The 14,954-nt window shown below is 38.0% G+C and overlaps 1 protein-coding gene across 10 annotated transcripts in view; it reads left to right on the plus strand.

Annotated features, from left to right (window-relative positions):
• Window positions 1-14,954, plus strand: part of LOC140716749 (neural cell adhesion molecule 1-like) — a 694,163-nt gene that overhangs the window by 509,537 nt on the left and 169,672 nt on the right. For all 10 annotated transcript variants that reach the window (XM_073029568.1, XM_073029569.1, XM_073029563.1 and 7 more), the window contains one exon: window positions 12,367-12,551. In XM_073029568.1, coding sequence (XP_072885669.1) covers window positions 12,367-12,551 — 185 coding nt within the window. The remainder of the gene's footprint in view (window positions 1-12,366; window positions 12,552-14,954) is intronic.

A 14,954-nucleotide genomic window follows, 5' to 3' on the forward strand; every position in this document is an offset into this window, starting at 1 on the left:
AGTTCATAATTTGGTTAACCCTTTATATACCAAAGGGTTGATTTCAGAAATATGGCTCAGGCCATTAATTTTGTCTCTTGGAATACTAATGGCTTAAACCATCCGATTAAACGGAAAAAGATTTTCAAAGTATTCCAAAGACTTAATGCTCATATTATTTTTGTACAAGAAACTCATGTGAGGAAAGAGGATAATTATTGCTTTTTTAGGTTTTGGAGGGGTCAACGGTATCATTCGAATTCGAATGCCAAAGTAAAGGGAGTTTCAATTTTTATTGACTCCCCTATTGCATTTGTCCAACATGATATCTTTTCGGATCCGAATGGTAGATTTTTGTTAATTACTAGCTTACTTTTTAACCAAAAGGTTGCTATGGTTAATGTTTATGCTCCAAATGTGGATTGTCCCGATTTTTTAAAGTCCTTATTTACTTCTTTACCTAATCTAAATGAATGTAAGTTAATAATGGGTGGTGACTTTAATTGTTGTTTAAATCCTTTGATGGACAAATCTATATCTACTCAGACTTTACCTAATAAGTCGGCCACTTATATCAATTCTTTTTTGACTGATAATGGAATTTTTGATATTTGGAGATTTCGGCATTCTAAGGACAAAGAGTTTTCATTTTTCTCACATGTTTATCATTCCTACTCGAGAATTGATTACTTTTTTATTGACCCTTGTTTTATTCCATCGGTAATTGGTTGTAATTATGATATTATAGCCATCTCTGACCATGCTCCATTAAAACTTTCTATTAAATTTACGGATACAGCTTCTAGTGCTAGACAATGGCGATTTGATTCTATCTTATTGCAAGATCTGGATTTTATTAAATTTATGAAGGAACAGATCAATTTCTTCTTTTCAACTAATTCCACGGATGATATTTCTTGCGGAACACTTTGGGACACTTTTAAAGCATATATACGTGGACAGATTATCTCCTATTCTGTTGGTCTGAGAAAACGCATTAAGATGGAAACTCTTTTTATTGGTTGATAAAATTAAAGAGATTGACAAGAAATGTTTGATTACTCCTAGCAAGGAGCTTTACAAACAAAGGGTTGAACTTCAAATGGAACATAGTTTATTACTTACATCATCGATTGGAAATCAATTAATGAAAACCAGATCTGATTTTTATATACATAGTGATAAATCGGGTAAGCTGTTAGCTAGTCAATTGAAGAATGCTTTGGTTAAATGTCAAATTACTAAGATCCGTCAGCAGAATGGGGATCTGACAGTTAACCATGATGAGATAAATAAATCATTTCAAGATTTTTGTACCTCCCTGTATCATTCTGAATTCCCTAATGATCGTAATACCATGTGTGATTTTCTTGGGAAATTGAATTTTCCAAAATTATCATCAGATGATCTTTCAATATTAGAAACTCCTATTACGGATGCAGAAATTAAAGGGGTTATTTCCTCTATGAATTCTGGGAAAGCACCAGGTCCAGATGGGTATACAGTAGAATTTTTAAAATGTTTTTCCGCTACTCTTTCTCCTTGGTTATGCAGGGTTTTTGAAGAAGCAATTAGATTGGGCAATCTGCCACAATCTTTTTATAGAGCTTCCATTTCTTTAATACTGAAGAAAGATAAAGACCCTACTGACTGTGCATCCTATAGACCAATATCTTTATTGAATGTAGACTCCAAGATCTTTTCCAAGTTACTGGCATCCAGGCTGGAGAAGGTATTACCCCAAATTATTTCGGAAGATCAAACCGGTTTTATTAAAAATTGCTATTCTTTTTTCAATGTTAGGAGATTATTGAATATTGTTTATACTCCTTCACATAGCACTTCAGAATGTGTTATTTCATTAGATGCGGAGAAAGCATTTGATAGAGTTGAATGGCCATACTTATTTTATGTGCTTGAGAAGTTTAATTTTAGTCCGACATTCATTTCCTGGATTAAACTGATATATCATACTCCAGTAGCCTCGGTGCTTACTAACAATCTAAGATCTCCCTTTTTTCATTTATTTCGGGGTACTAGACAAGGCTGTCCTCTTAGTCCATTATTATTTGATATTGCTTTAGAACCCTTGGCAATTGCTATCAGAGAATCACAGAACATTTTTGGCATTAATCGTGGGACAGATATACATAAGTTATCATTATATGCAGATGATTTATTATTATTTATTTCTGATCCTGAGAAATCCATTCCTGCAGTTTTATCATTGTTGGTTCAATTTAGTGATTTTTCTGGGTATAAATTAAATCTTAATAAGAGTGAATTGTTTGCTTTAAATAGACAGGTTCCAATTTATGGAAATTTACCTTCTAAATTAGTTAATGACTCTTTTATTTACTTAGGGATTAAAATCACAAAAAACTATAAAGACTTATTTAAGGCTAATTTTTTACCCTTAATTGATCAAATTAAATGTTTGTTTACTAAATGGTCACCACTATCTTTATCTCTGATAGGTTGGATTAATGCTATTAAGATGGTTATTTTACCCAAGTTCTTATATATATTTCAAGCGGTACCAATTTTTATTCCGAAATCTTTTTTTGCTAATGTTGATTCAAAAATTTCCTCATATATATGGCAGAATAAAAATCCTAGGTTAGGTAAAATATATTTACAGAAGGCAAAGAAGGAAGGTGGATTGGCATTGCCTAATTTTAGATTTTATTATTGGGCAGTTAATATCCGATATTTGATATGTTGGTTAAAGGATTAGGATATATCTTTTAGCCCTCATTGGGTGAACTTGGAAATTAAATCTGTACAAGGATTTGCATTGGGTTCTATTTTAGGGACTTCTCTTCCCTTTGCTCTTTCTAAATTGCCGAAACGAATTGACAACCCAATAGTTAAACATACTTTACGTATATGGTTTCAATTTCGGAAATTTTTTGGGTTGACTCAGTTTGTTTTAAATATTCCTATTGTATCCAATTGCTTTTTTTATCCTTCTATTATAGACCAAGCTTATTCAGCTTGGAAGACTAAAGCATATATGTCAAACTCAAGGCCCGCGGGCCAAATCCGGCCCGCGGTGGAATTATCTTTGGCCCGCGAGATAATATCTAATTACTATTAAAGCTGGCCCCAGTAATCGAAGCGCCTATGGCGTATGATATGGCTAATGCTGAGTTTATTCAGGTACCAGGTCTTCAGGGTTTTTAGTGTTTATTCGGCAGTCTTCTTCATAAGAAACGGAACTTGTAAAGTGAAACACTTTGTAGTTATAGCAGAGACTGAGACACATGAGAGCAGGCTGAAAAAATGGAGGCAACAAAAGCTGCGTTCGCACGCGTCCGACTGATCCGGCCTGCATGAAGCTGCATTTTGCTCAATCCGGCCCGTGACCTAAAATGAGTTTGACACCCCTGGACTAAAGGATTATTACGATTTTCCGATTTATTTTTGGATAATTGTTTTATGTCTTTTGAGCAATTATCTAATAAATATAATTTGCCTAGATTTCATTTTTTTAGATATTTACAGATTAGGAATTTCTTAAATACTGTACTTGCTACTTTTCCAAATTTTGTGTCTTCAGGTATTTTGGAGAATTTGTTTGAACTAAATCCTTTTCAGAAAGGGCTAATATCAAAACTTTACAATATAATTATGAAGATACATTCAGAACCCTTTTATAAGACTAAAAATGATTGGGAATGAGAACTTAACCTTACTATCCCTATTGAGAATTGGGATAAAATTCTTCAATTAGTTAATACATCATCTATATGTGCTAAACATTCATTAATACAGTTTAAAGTTGTGCACAGGGCTCATATGTCCAAGGATAAATTGGCTCATTTTTATTCCTATATAAATCCTATTTGTGACAGATGTCATTCTGAGATAGCGTCTTTAACTCATATGTTTTGGTCGTGTCCGCTTTTGAAAAAATATTGGAAAGATATTTTTGATATTATTTCTGCGGTATTGAACATTGATTTACAACCTCATCCTATTACTGCAATTTTTGGTTTACCAATGATGGACTCACTCCATTTATCCTCTTCCGCTTGTCGAATGATTGCATTTCTTACATTAATGGCTAGAAGATATATTTTGTTGAATTGGAAAGAAATTCATCCTCCTACCGTATTTCATTGGTTTTCTCAAACTATGTTATGTTTAAATTTAGAAAAAATTAGAAGTGTTGTATTTGATACTTCTATTAAATTTGAAAAGATATGGAGACCATTTATTCAACATTTTCATATGATGTAATATGACCCTGTTCCAAGCCTATTTGTTTTTCCAGTTTTGATTGTATATATGTTGAGAGGATCGGAGTTGACGACACTGATGATTTTGTATTGTTGTGAAATATTATAAACAGCCCTTTTTTTCTATTTTTGTTTTTTCTTTATTAGTTATTAGATTATTAGATTAGTTTTTTTTTGCATAATTTTTTCTTTTTTTCTGTTTTTTTAAAAAATATATATCATGATATACCTAGGTTTGCCTTGTTTATTTGTATATTGTATCGTCCATGATTTGGGAATACTCATTTATACTGTAATCATTGCTTATGTATTCTCTCATGTTTAGTTGAAAAGTGTATGTTTGTAATCCCATTATCTGTATCAATTTTATTTTGTTGATATTAATAACAATAATAAAAAGATTGAAAAAGAAAAGATTTTATATTGCAAGGACAGGCAGAAAGGCATAGGTGGTGGTGTGGCTCTGTTGGTAAGAGATGGAAGATTACAACTTTAGAAGGAGGTGACATAGGGTCAGAGAAGGTCGAATCGTTGTGGGTGGAGTTAGAAACTGCAAGGGTAAAAAAACCATGATGGGAATCGCATATAGGCTTCCAAATAGTAGCCAAGATGTGGAGCTTGAGATTACAAAGGGAGCTGAAAAGGGGTGTAATAAGGATAATGATACAATTCTAATGGGGGATTTGAATATGTAATAGTACTGGGAAATTCAGTTTGGTATCAGAATGCAAGAGAGGGAATTTATTGAATGCCTATGAGATGGCTTTTTAGAGCAGCTAGTGGAGAAAAGCCATCTTAGACAGGGTGTTGTGTAATAACCCAGATGTTATTAGGGACCTTAACATGAAGGAATCCTTAGGAAGCAGTGATAGTAATATGAGTGAATTCATACTGCAATTGAGAGGGAGAAGCACAAGTCAGATGAATCAGTATCACAATGGTATAAAGGGAATTGGAGAGACATGAGAGAGGAGCTTGCCCAGGCGGATTTGAGGATTATACTGGTGGGGATGACGGCAAAGCACAGGTGGCTGAGTTTCTGGGAATAGTTCACAAGGTGCAAAATAGATATGTCCCACAAAAGAAGTTGTTCTCAAATTGCTGGGGTAGGCAACCATGTCTGACAAGGGAAGTTAAGGACTACATAAAAGCCAAAGAAAGGGCTTATGTCACTTTCTTTGTCACGAAAGTGAGTGGGAAGTTGGATGATTGGGAAATTTTTAAAATCCAACAAAAGGCAACTACAAAAGCCATAAGACGGGAAAAGATGAAATATGAGAGCAAACCAGCCGGTAATATAAAGCAGGATACTAACAGTTTTTTCAGTTATATAGAGAATAAAAGAGAGATGAGAGTTGATATTAGACCACTGGAAAATAATCCTGGTGAGGTAGTAATGGGGGACAAAGAAATGGTAGATGAACTTAATGGGTACTTTGCATCAGTCTTCACTGTGGAAGACACGAGCAGTATGCTAGACGTCCATGACTGTCAGGGAGCAGGAGTGAGTGCCATTGTTATTACAATGGAAAAAGTGCAAGGCAAACTGAAAGGTCTTAAGTTAAGTAAGTCACCTGGACCAGATGGACTACATCCCAGAGTTCTGAAAGTGGTTGTTGAAGAGATAATGGATGCATTGGTTATGATCTTTCAAGAATCACTTGATTCTGGCATGGTCCCGGAGGACAGGAAATTTGAAAATGTCACTCCACTCCTTAAGAAGGAAGGGAGGCAAAAGAAAGGAAATTATAGGCCAGTTAGTCTAACCTCAGTAGCTGGGAAAGTGTTGGAGTCCATTATTAAGCACAAGGTTTTGAGGTTCTTGGAGACTAATGATAAAATAAGGCAAAGTCAGCATGGTTTCTGTCAAGGGAAATCTTGCCTGACAAATCTGTTAAGAGCTCTTCAAGGAACTAACAAGCAGGATAGACAAAGGAGAGGCAGTGGTTGTCATTTACTTGGATTTTCAGAAGGCATTTGATAAGGTGCCACGCATGAGGCTGTTTAACAAGATAAAATCCTATGGTGTTACAGGAAAGGTACTGGCAAGGATAGAGGAATGGCTGACAGGCAGGAGAGAGCAAGCGAGAATAAAAGGGGTCTTTTCTGGTTGGCTGTCAATGAGTAGTGGTATTCCTTGGGGGTCAGTATTGGGACCGTTACTTCTCACGTTGTTTGTCAATGATTTGGATACTGGAATTGATGGCTTTGTTGCAAAGTTTGCAGATGATACAAAGATAGGTGGAGGGATAGGTAGTGCTGAGGAATCAATGAGATTACAGCAGGACTTAAACTAATTGGAAGAATGGGCAAAAAAGTGGCAGATAGAATACAGTGTTGGGAAATGTAAGATAATGCATTTTGAACTGTTATCTAAATGGGGAGATGATTCAAACATCAGAGGTGCAGACAACAACACACACAAAATGCTGGCGGAACACAGCAGGCTAGGCAGCATCTATAGGGAGAAGCGCTGTCGACGTTTCGGGCCGAGACCCGACACGTCGACAGCACTTCTCCCTATAGCTGCTGTCTGGCCTGCTGTGTTCCGCCAACATTTTGTGTGTGTTGTTGTTTGAATTTCCAGCATCTGCAGATTTCCTCGTGTTTGACCAGAGGTGCAGAAGGACTTAGGAGTCCTCGCGCAAAATTCCCAGAAGGCTAATTTACAGGCAACTAAGAAAGCTATAAGAAACAAAAAAATGAAATATGAGGGCTAACTAGCCAATAATACAAAGCAAGATACTAAAAGTTTTTTTCAGTTATATAAAGAGTAAAAGGGAGGTGAGAGTTGATATTGGATTACTGAAAAGGAGGAACAAAGGAATGGCAGATGAACTTAATGGATACTTTACATTATTTTTCACTGTGGAAGACACTAGCAGTGTGCCAGAGGTCTATGAGTGTCAGGGAGCAGGAGTGAGTGCCATTGCTATTACAAAGGACTAGGCAAACTCAAAGGTCTTAATGTGGGTAAGTTACCTGGACCAGATGGACTACATCCCAGAGTCCTGAGAGAGATAACATGTATTGGTTATGATCTTTCAAGAATCACTTGATTCTGGCATGGTCCTGGAGGACTGGAAGATTGCAAATGTCTCTCTACTCTTTAAGAAGGGAGGATGACAAAAGAAAGGAAATCATAGGCCATTTAGCCTAACCTCAGTGACTGGGAAAGTGTTGGAGTCTATTATTAAGGATCAGGTTTCAGGGTACTTGGAGACTAATGACTTATTTGACTTATTTTAATAAGTCAAAGTCAGCATAGTTTCTGTAAAGGGAAGTCTTGCCTGACAAGTCTGTTAAGAGTTCTTCAAGGAAGTAACAAGCAGGGTGGACAAAGGAGAGGCAGTGGATGTTATTTACTTAGATTTTCAAAAGGTGTTTGACAAGATGCCACACATGAGGCTGCTTAAGAAGATAAAATCCCATGGCATTACAGGAAAGATACTGACATGGCTGACAGGCAGGAGGCAACAAGTAGGAATAAAGGGGCCTTTTCTGGTTGGCTGCCAGTGACTAATGGTTTTCCTCAGGGGTCAGTATTGGGACCGCTACTTTGCACATTGTTTGTCTGTGATTTAGATAATGGAATTGATGTCTTTGTGGCAAAGTTTGCAGATAATACTGAGATAGGTGAAGGGATCACCATGATGGAATGGTGGAGCAGATTCGATGGGCTGAATGGCCTAATTCTGCTCCTATGTCTTAAGGTCTTTTGCTTGTAAATATGTTGGAGCAAATGTGAATTGGGAGAACTGAGGACTGGCAGGAGCTCATGAGTTTAGACCTGAGGTCTCTTATCTAAAAGTTGTGACCAATTGGATGCTGTCTCATCAGGTCTGAAGATGGGGAGGAACTGTACATGGATGAACCACATTAACATCAGTTAACCTAGACCATAGTACAGTACAGGCCCTTCAGCCCATGATGATGTGCTGACCTTTTAACCTATTCTAAAATCAGTCTAATCCCTCCCTCCCATATAGCCTTCTATTCTTCTTTCATCCATGTGCCTATCTGTAATACCCTAATGTATTTACCTCTGCCATCATCCCTGCCAGCACTCTTACCACTCTTTGTGTTAAAAAAAACTTACCTCTGATATTTTTCTCCAATCACCTTAAAATTATGCCCTCTTGTATCAGCCGTTTCTGCCTGGAGAAAAAGTCTCCAGTCAACAACTTGATCTGTGCCTCTTATCATCAATGAATGTTCACATTCTACAGAGATGCAGTAGAGAGCATCCTAACAAGCTGCATCACTATGTGATATGGAAACGGCACTGTGGCAGGCCAGAGGGCTCTACAATGGGTAGCAAAATTTCCCAACTCATCACTGGCACCAACCTATCCACCATCAAAGACATACATCCTGAAAGATGCTGTAAAAGGGCCAGTATCATCATGAATCCCATCCACACTGCTGATGGACTGTTTGTCCCACTCCCAACAGGGAGGAGGCCATGTAGCATCCACACCAGAACCACCAGACTCAAAAACTATTACTTCTCTCAAGCAGTAAGGCTAATCAACACCTTCACCCACTAACCCACCCCTCTACATCCCCAACCACCACTACTTTATCATTTCCTATCAGAGTTACCTTATGTACTGACACTCCTGTACCGAGCATTACTTTATGGACATACAATCAATCTGTGTACATAAGCTATCTGACTTAATTATATTTATTATGTTTCTTTTTAATTAGTGCATTCTTTATCTTGTGTTTTTGAGCTGCTTTTGATCCAGATTAACAATTATTTCATTCTCTTTTACACTTGTGCACTGGAGACACGTTAAACTATCTTGAATCTTAAATTTTGAAGTTGTATTTCTAAATTTGGATGCAATTAATAAAATGAACACTCTTGGATCGTCTGATCATTGGATGTGCCAACATTAAACTTTGGCAAAGTAGTATCGTGAAGGACTTATAAACCTTGGCATATATCAAGTGTTTTGGAAAGTAATTCCTTTGAAGGAAGACTATTATGATATTTAGAAAGAAGTTGTTGGAATGTACCAGTGTAAAACCAGTCCAGTTGGAATGATTAAGGGGAGCCACAGTCTTTCATCAAGTTTCAGAGCTGGATGCACAACATGACAAATCAAAATGATCTCTACCACATGTGTAGCTCCATTTCCTCTGACTGTATTCCAGCTTACATAACCTGTTCTCACATGACTATTACCCTCTCACAGATTGGGGCAGTCTGACCAAATTAATCTGAAATGTTTTCAAACTTAATTAACATACTTCAAAATGACCTTGTTCTTAAAATATGGTTTAAACTCCAAACTTATCAATGCAGTGTATCACAGATAGTGTAAATTATTTATGGACTAATCTCAGTAAGTTTTAATTAAATTTCATTCAGAAGCACATCACAATACAAGCCCGTGAGTACTTGGATGGGATTTACCTCGTTAAAGCATTTCATTCACATCTTTTAATTATTAGCAAACTCAAATATCCATGAATCTATGAATTTTATTTGCATTAACAATCAAAAGGGAGAAATAATTAAAACCCAGCTTAACAAGTTCAAGTTTAATTGTCATTCACGTATACACATGTATACAGCTAAACGAAACTGCATTCCTGAAGGGCCAAGGTGTAAAGCACACTACATACAGTCACACACAGCACATATAGTTACGATAGCACATAAAGTCACAAATAAAATAATATTATTAAAAGTGCCTGATTGGAATGGCCTGAAAATTGATGGTACAAGGGAACAAACAACAAAAGCTTTTATATTATGGATTGGGGATTAATGATTGTTTTAGAGAGGAGGTACAGGAGCCTGAAGGCACACACCCAATGATTCAGGAACTGCTTCTTCCCCTCTACCATCAAAGTCTGAATGAACAATGAACTCATGAACACTACCTCACTACTTATTCAATTTAACTAGTATATATATGTGTGTGTGTATGTATTACTGTAATTTTTATTATTGTATTACATTGTTCTGCTGCAACAGAACAAATCTCATGACAGATGCTAGTGATATTAAACCTGGTTCTAATCCTAATATCCAAATATGCTATTACCATGTTTGTTTATTGATGTTGTTAGCTGTAAATTGAATAAATTATCAGTATATGACTGCTTAAATGATAGTGTTCAGATACAATATCAACAAGTTCAGTCTATTTTCTATACATAAAAGTTGGAATCATTCAGTAGGCCACACAGCATTCAAGAGGAAATGGCATTGGGTCAATGTTTAAGTCCATGGTTTCTTCAGATGCTGGTCGTGTTGGGTAAATCGGTTCATTATTGTCACATGTGTATAGAGATACAGTGAAGCATTGACTGTTCATTCCCCTCAATGGATGCTGCCTGACATGCTGAGTTCCTCCAGCATATTGTGCGTGCTGCAGTGAAAAAAAATTGGTTTTGCATGCCATTCATATAGATAATTTCAACTTCAATATGTTGAGGTAATACAAAAAATTAATAACAGAATAGAGTCATAGAACACTATACTCAGAAACAAGCCCTTCAGCCCATCTAACCCATGCCGATCTATTATTCTACCTTGTCCCTTTGACGTGCACCTGGACCATAGCCCTCCATTCCCCTCCCATCCATGCACAATGAAATTGTTCTCAATTGTTGCAATTGAACCTGCATCCACCACTTCCTCTGGCAGCTCGTTCTACACTCTCACCACCTGCTGAGTGAAGGAGTTCCTCCTCATGTTCCCCTTACACCTTTAATTTTTCACCCTGAAACCATGACTTTTACAATGCTGCAGATGACAGAGAAAGTGCACTGCAGGCGGACAATAAGGCCATAAACAAGTTATGTTGTGAGGTCAAGAGTTCATTTCATCGTACTAGGAACCATACAATAGCCCTTTAACAGCAAGATAGAAGCTGTCCTTGAGCTGGTGGTGCGCACTTTCAAAATTTTTGTATGTTGTGTTGTCCACAGCTCAAGAATTTTATGGGGTGTCTGTTTGTCCTGTTATTGAATATCTTAAGATAATACTTGCCATATAATGACACAGTAAAACTCATATGGCTTTTAGGAGTCCTACACCATCTGGCAAAGTGAAATCGAAGAAAACTGAACTGCCTTATGTGTAGTCTGGTTTTGTTCTTAAACAGCTTAAACTGATATCTCCTGCTCTACCCTGCTTTGTGGGTTTTAAAATATTTCAATAATAGACAATGTTCAAAGTGCATATATGTCACCATATAAGACCATAAGATATAGGAGCAGAGTTAGGCCATTTGGCCCATCAAGTCTGCTCTGCCATTTCATCATGGCTGATCCATTTTCCTCTCAGACCCAATCTCCTGCTTTCTCCCCATATCCCCTCATGTCCTGACTAATCGTGAATCTATCAGCCTCAGTCTTCAATATGACTTGGCCTCCACAGCTGCCTGTGGCAATAAATCCCACAGATTCACCACCCTCTGGCTAAAGAAATTCCTCCTCATCTCCTTTTCAAATGGTTGTCCCTCTATTCTGTGTCCTGAGCTTAGACTCCCTCACTGTAGGAAACAACCTGAGATTGATTTTCTTGTGGGCATTCACAGTAGATACAATAAAATACAATGGAAAACCCCTCCAAAAAAGAATGAATGGCAGAAAATGCTTTGCGGTTCTAATGATTTCTGTCATTCATTTTTTTCTCTCTCTGTTTTGAGGATGTCTGTGTTGAGTAAGGTTTTCAGGCTGTATACCGTGTACATTCTCTGCTATTATATTGAACCATTGAAACATTGAATCAATGAAAACTACACACAAACAAAGACAGACAAGTGACCGATGTGCAAAAGAAGACAAACGGTGCAAAATGCGAAACAAATAACAATGAATAAATAAATAATATTGAGAACATGAGGTTGTAGACTCCTTGAACGTGAGTCTAAAGGTTTGTGGAATCAGTTTAGTGTTGAGGTGAGTAAATTTATCCACTCAGGTTGAGGAGCCTGATGGTTGAAGGAAAATAACTATTACTAAACCTGGTGGTGAGTGATCTGAGGATGTAATCCATGTTACACTCTGTGCTATCATCATGCCCTCCCTCTCCCCTTCTACATCAGCAACATTGATTAGAACAGGTTTATTTCTGACAAAGAGCTTTACAGTTTTTTTACTCTCTCCATCTCAGATGCACCTAAGCTGCAGGGTACTGTTACTGTCTATACATGGGAGGGGAACCCTGTGAATATCACCTGCAAGGTCCTTGCCCACCCTCATGCTCAGGTAACCTGGTTTCGAGATGGACAACAGTTGCCAAGCTCCAACTACAGCACCATAAAGATCTTCAGCACACAGTCCACCAGCTATCTTCAGGTAAGGGATTGAAATGAAGACTTGATTGCAAAATTCATGTAAACTCATTTTCAAGGTTGTCCTGTCCTCGTTGAGAAAAGAGGTGATCTCCCACTGAAGAATACATCTTCCCAGAAGATGCATTCTCTGAGTGGCACGGTTTACAGCTCCAGCGACTCAGGTTCATTTCCCCATGTTGTTTGTAAGGAGTCTGTATGCTCTCCCCACAACCATGTGGGTTTTTCCAGGCGCCCTGATTTCCTCTCACATTCCAAAGATGAACAGGTCAGTAGGTTAATTGCTCATATTATGATTCTCATTCTTCCTGGTGGCCCAACATTTTAATTTTGATTCCCATTCTCATTTTGATCTCTCGATCCATGGCCTCCTCTTGTGTCACAATGAGCCCACCCTCAGGTTGGAGGAGCAACACCTTATATTCCATTTGGGTAGTCTCCAACCTGATGGGATGAACATTGATTTCTCCTTCCAATAAAAAAAATCCCCCCCCCCATTCTTCTATTCCCCACTCTGGCTTCTCACCTGCCTATTATCTGCCCCGGGTCCTCTCCTTCTTCCCCTTCTCCTATGGTCCACTCTCCTCTCCTATTAGATTCCTTCCTCTCCAGCCCTATACCTTTCCCACCCACCTGGTTTCACCGATCACCTTCCAGCTATCCTCCTTCCCCTCCCCTTACCTTTTTATTCTGGCATCTTCCCCATTCCTTTCCAATTTTGAAGAAGGGTCTCAACCCAAAATGCTGACGGTTAATGCATTTCCAAAGATACCGCCTATCCTGCTCAGTTCCACCAGCATTTTCTGTATGTTGCTCTGGATTTCCAGCATCTGCAGAATTTCTAGTGTTTAAGGTTAATTATTCACATGGGTGTAATTGGATGGACAGGTTCATTGGGCCAAAATGGCCCTGTTACTTACCATGCTGCATCTCTTTTTCTCAACAATATTTTTACTGTTTTTTTAAATAAAGAGAGCATAGTATAAAGGAGGTTTGTGCAGTGCATAACAAATGTATCAAATGTACAATTTACATTTAAGAATGAGATGCACCCATAGTACAATCATGCTTTGGTTGCCTCCCTGCCCCTACCTACCCCTCCCAGTCCCCAACTCCAAGCCATCATTGCATTAACAAAAAGGGTTAAACAGAACCTTTGTCCCCACAGAGCTACATTGGTATAGAGAAGGTGTATTTTCCTAATACATAGACTGTTGTATGTTTATAAGCCTGAGTCCGTAGAATTTTATCGGAAAACGCTGGAGGTCAAGGATTTATGTACTGAGGAAAGGAAGAAGGGATTAGTCTTGTTGGGAATTCTGAAAATATTCAAGAATATTCAAAAATATGCTGCATCTCTAAGTAAAGATTTTTTAGAATTGATTCATTCACCAAATGACAGTTTCACCAGCGATGACAGTGGTTATTGTCCATCCTATTACCCTCAGCCTGGTCAGTTACTGGGCTGTTTCAGAGGCTAATCTGAGATCAACCACATCACCTTGGTTCTGAAGACTGAATTGGCCAGACCAGGTGAGAGTGGCAAGCTTTTTTCCAAAACAACATAAGGAACCAAAGAACACCAGGCAACCAATGGGTATGACAAACAATCGGTTAGCTCCATGGTCACTCTCATTGATAGTTGCTTTTTAATATGCTTATAAGGATAAAGATTAGCTTTATTTGTCATATGTGCATTGAAACATACAATGAATTGTGTCCTTTGCAACAATCACCACAGTCCAAGGATGAACTGGGCTGGAGGGCAGTCCGAAAGTGTCACCACGTTTCCAGCACCAACATAGCATGCACACAACTCACTTACCCTAACCTGTACGTCTTTGGAATGTGGGAGGAAACCTACCCGGTCACAGGGAGATCGTATGAAGTCCTTACTGATAGCAGCGGGAATTGAACCCAGGTCATTGGCAAGTGTTAAAGTGTTAACGCAAGCCGTTACATTACTGTGCTGCTCTGATTTCACAGTCCAAAGTAAATTTATTATCAAAGTACATATATGTCACTAAATACATCCCTGAGATTTATTTTCTTGCGGGCATTTGCAGTAAATACAAAGAATAAAAATAATAAGAAAAATAAATAAACAATAACTTTCAAGAACATGAGATGAAAAGTACTTGAAAGTGAGCCCATAGGTTGTGGGAACAGTTCAGTGATGGGGCAAGAGAATTTGAGTGAAGTTATCCTCTCTGTTCAAGAGCTTGATGGCTGAGGAGTAATAACTGTTCCCTAACCTGGTGGTATGGGTTCTGCTGCTCTTGGCATCAGTGAGAAGAGAGCATGGCCTGGATGGTGCAGATCTCTGATAATGCTTTCCTTTCATTAGGCTTGGTTTGCATGAGGCTGACAAGGTTAGAACTAAGGAACCTGGTCTCTGGATTAAGGG

Source organism: Hemitrygon akajei, chromosome 26 (assembly GCF_048418815.1).
Source record: "Hemitrygon akajei chromosome 26, sHemAka1.3, whole genome shotgun sequence".
NCBI lineage: Eukaryota > Metazoa > Chordata > Chondrichthyes > Myliobatiformes > Dasyatidae > Hemitrygon > Hemitrygon akajei.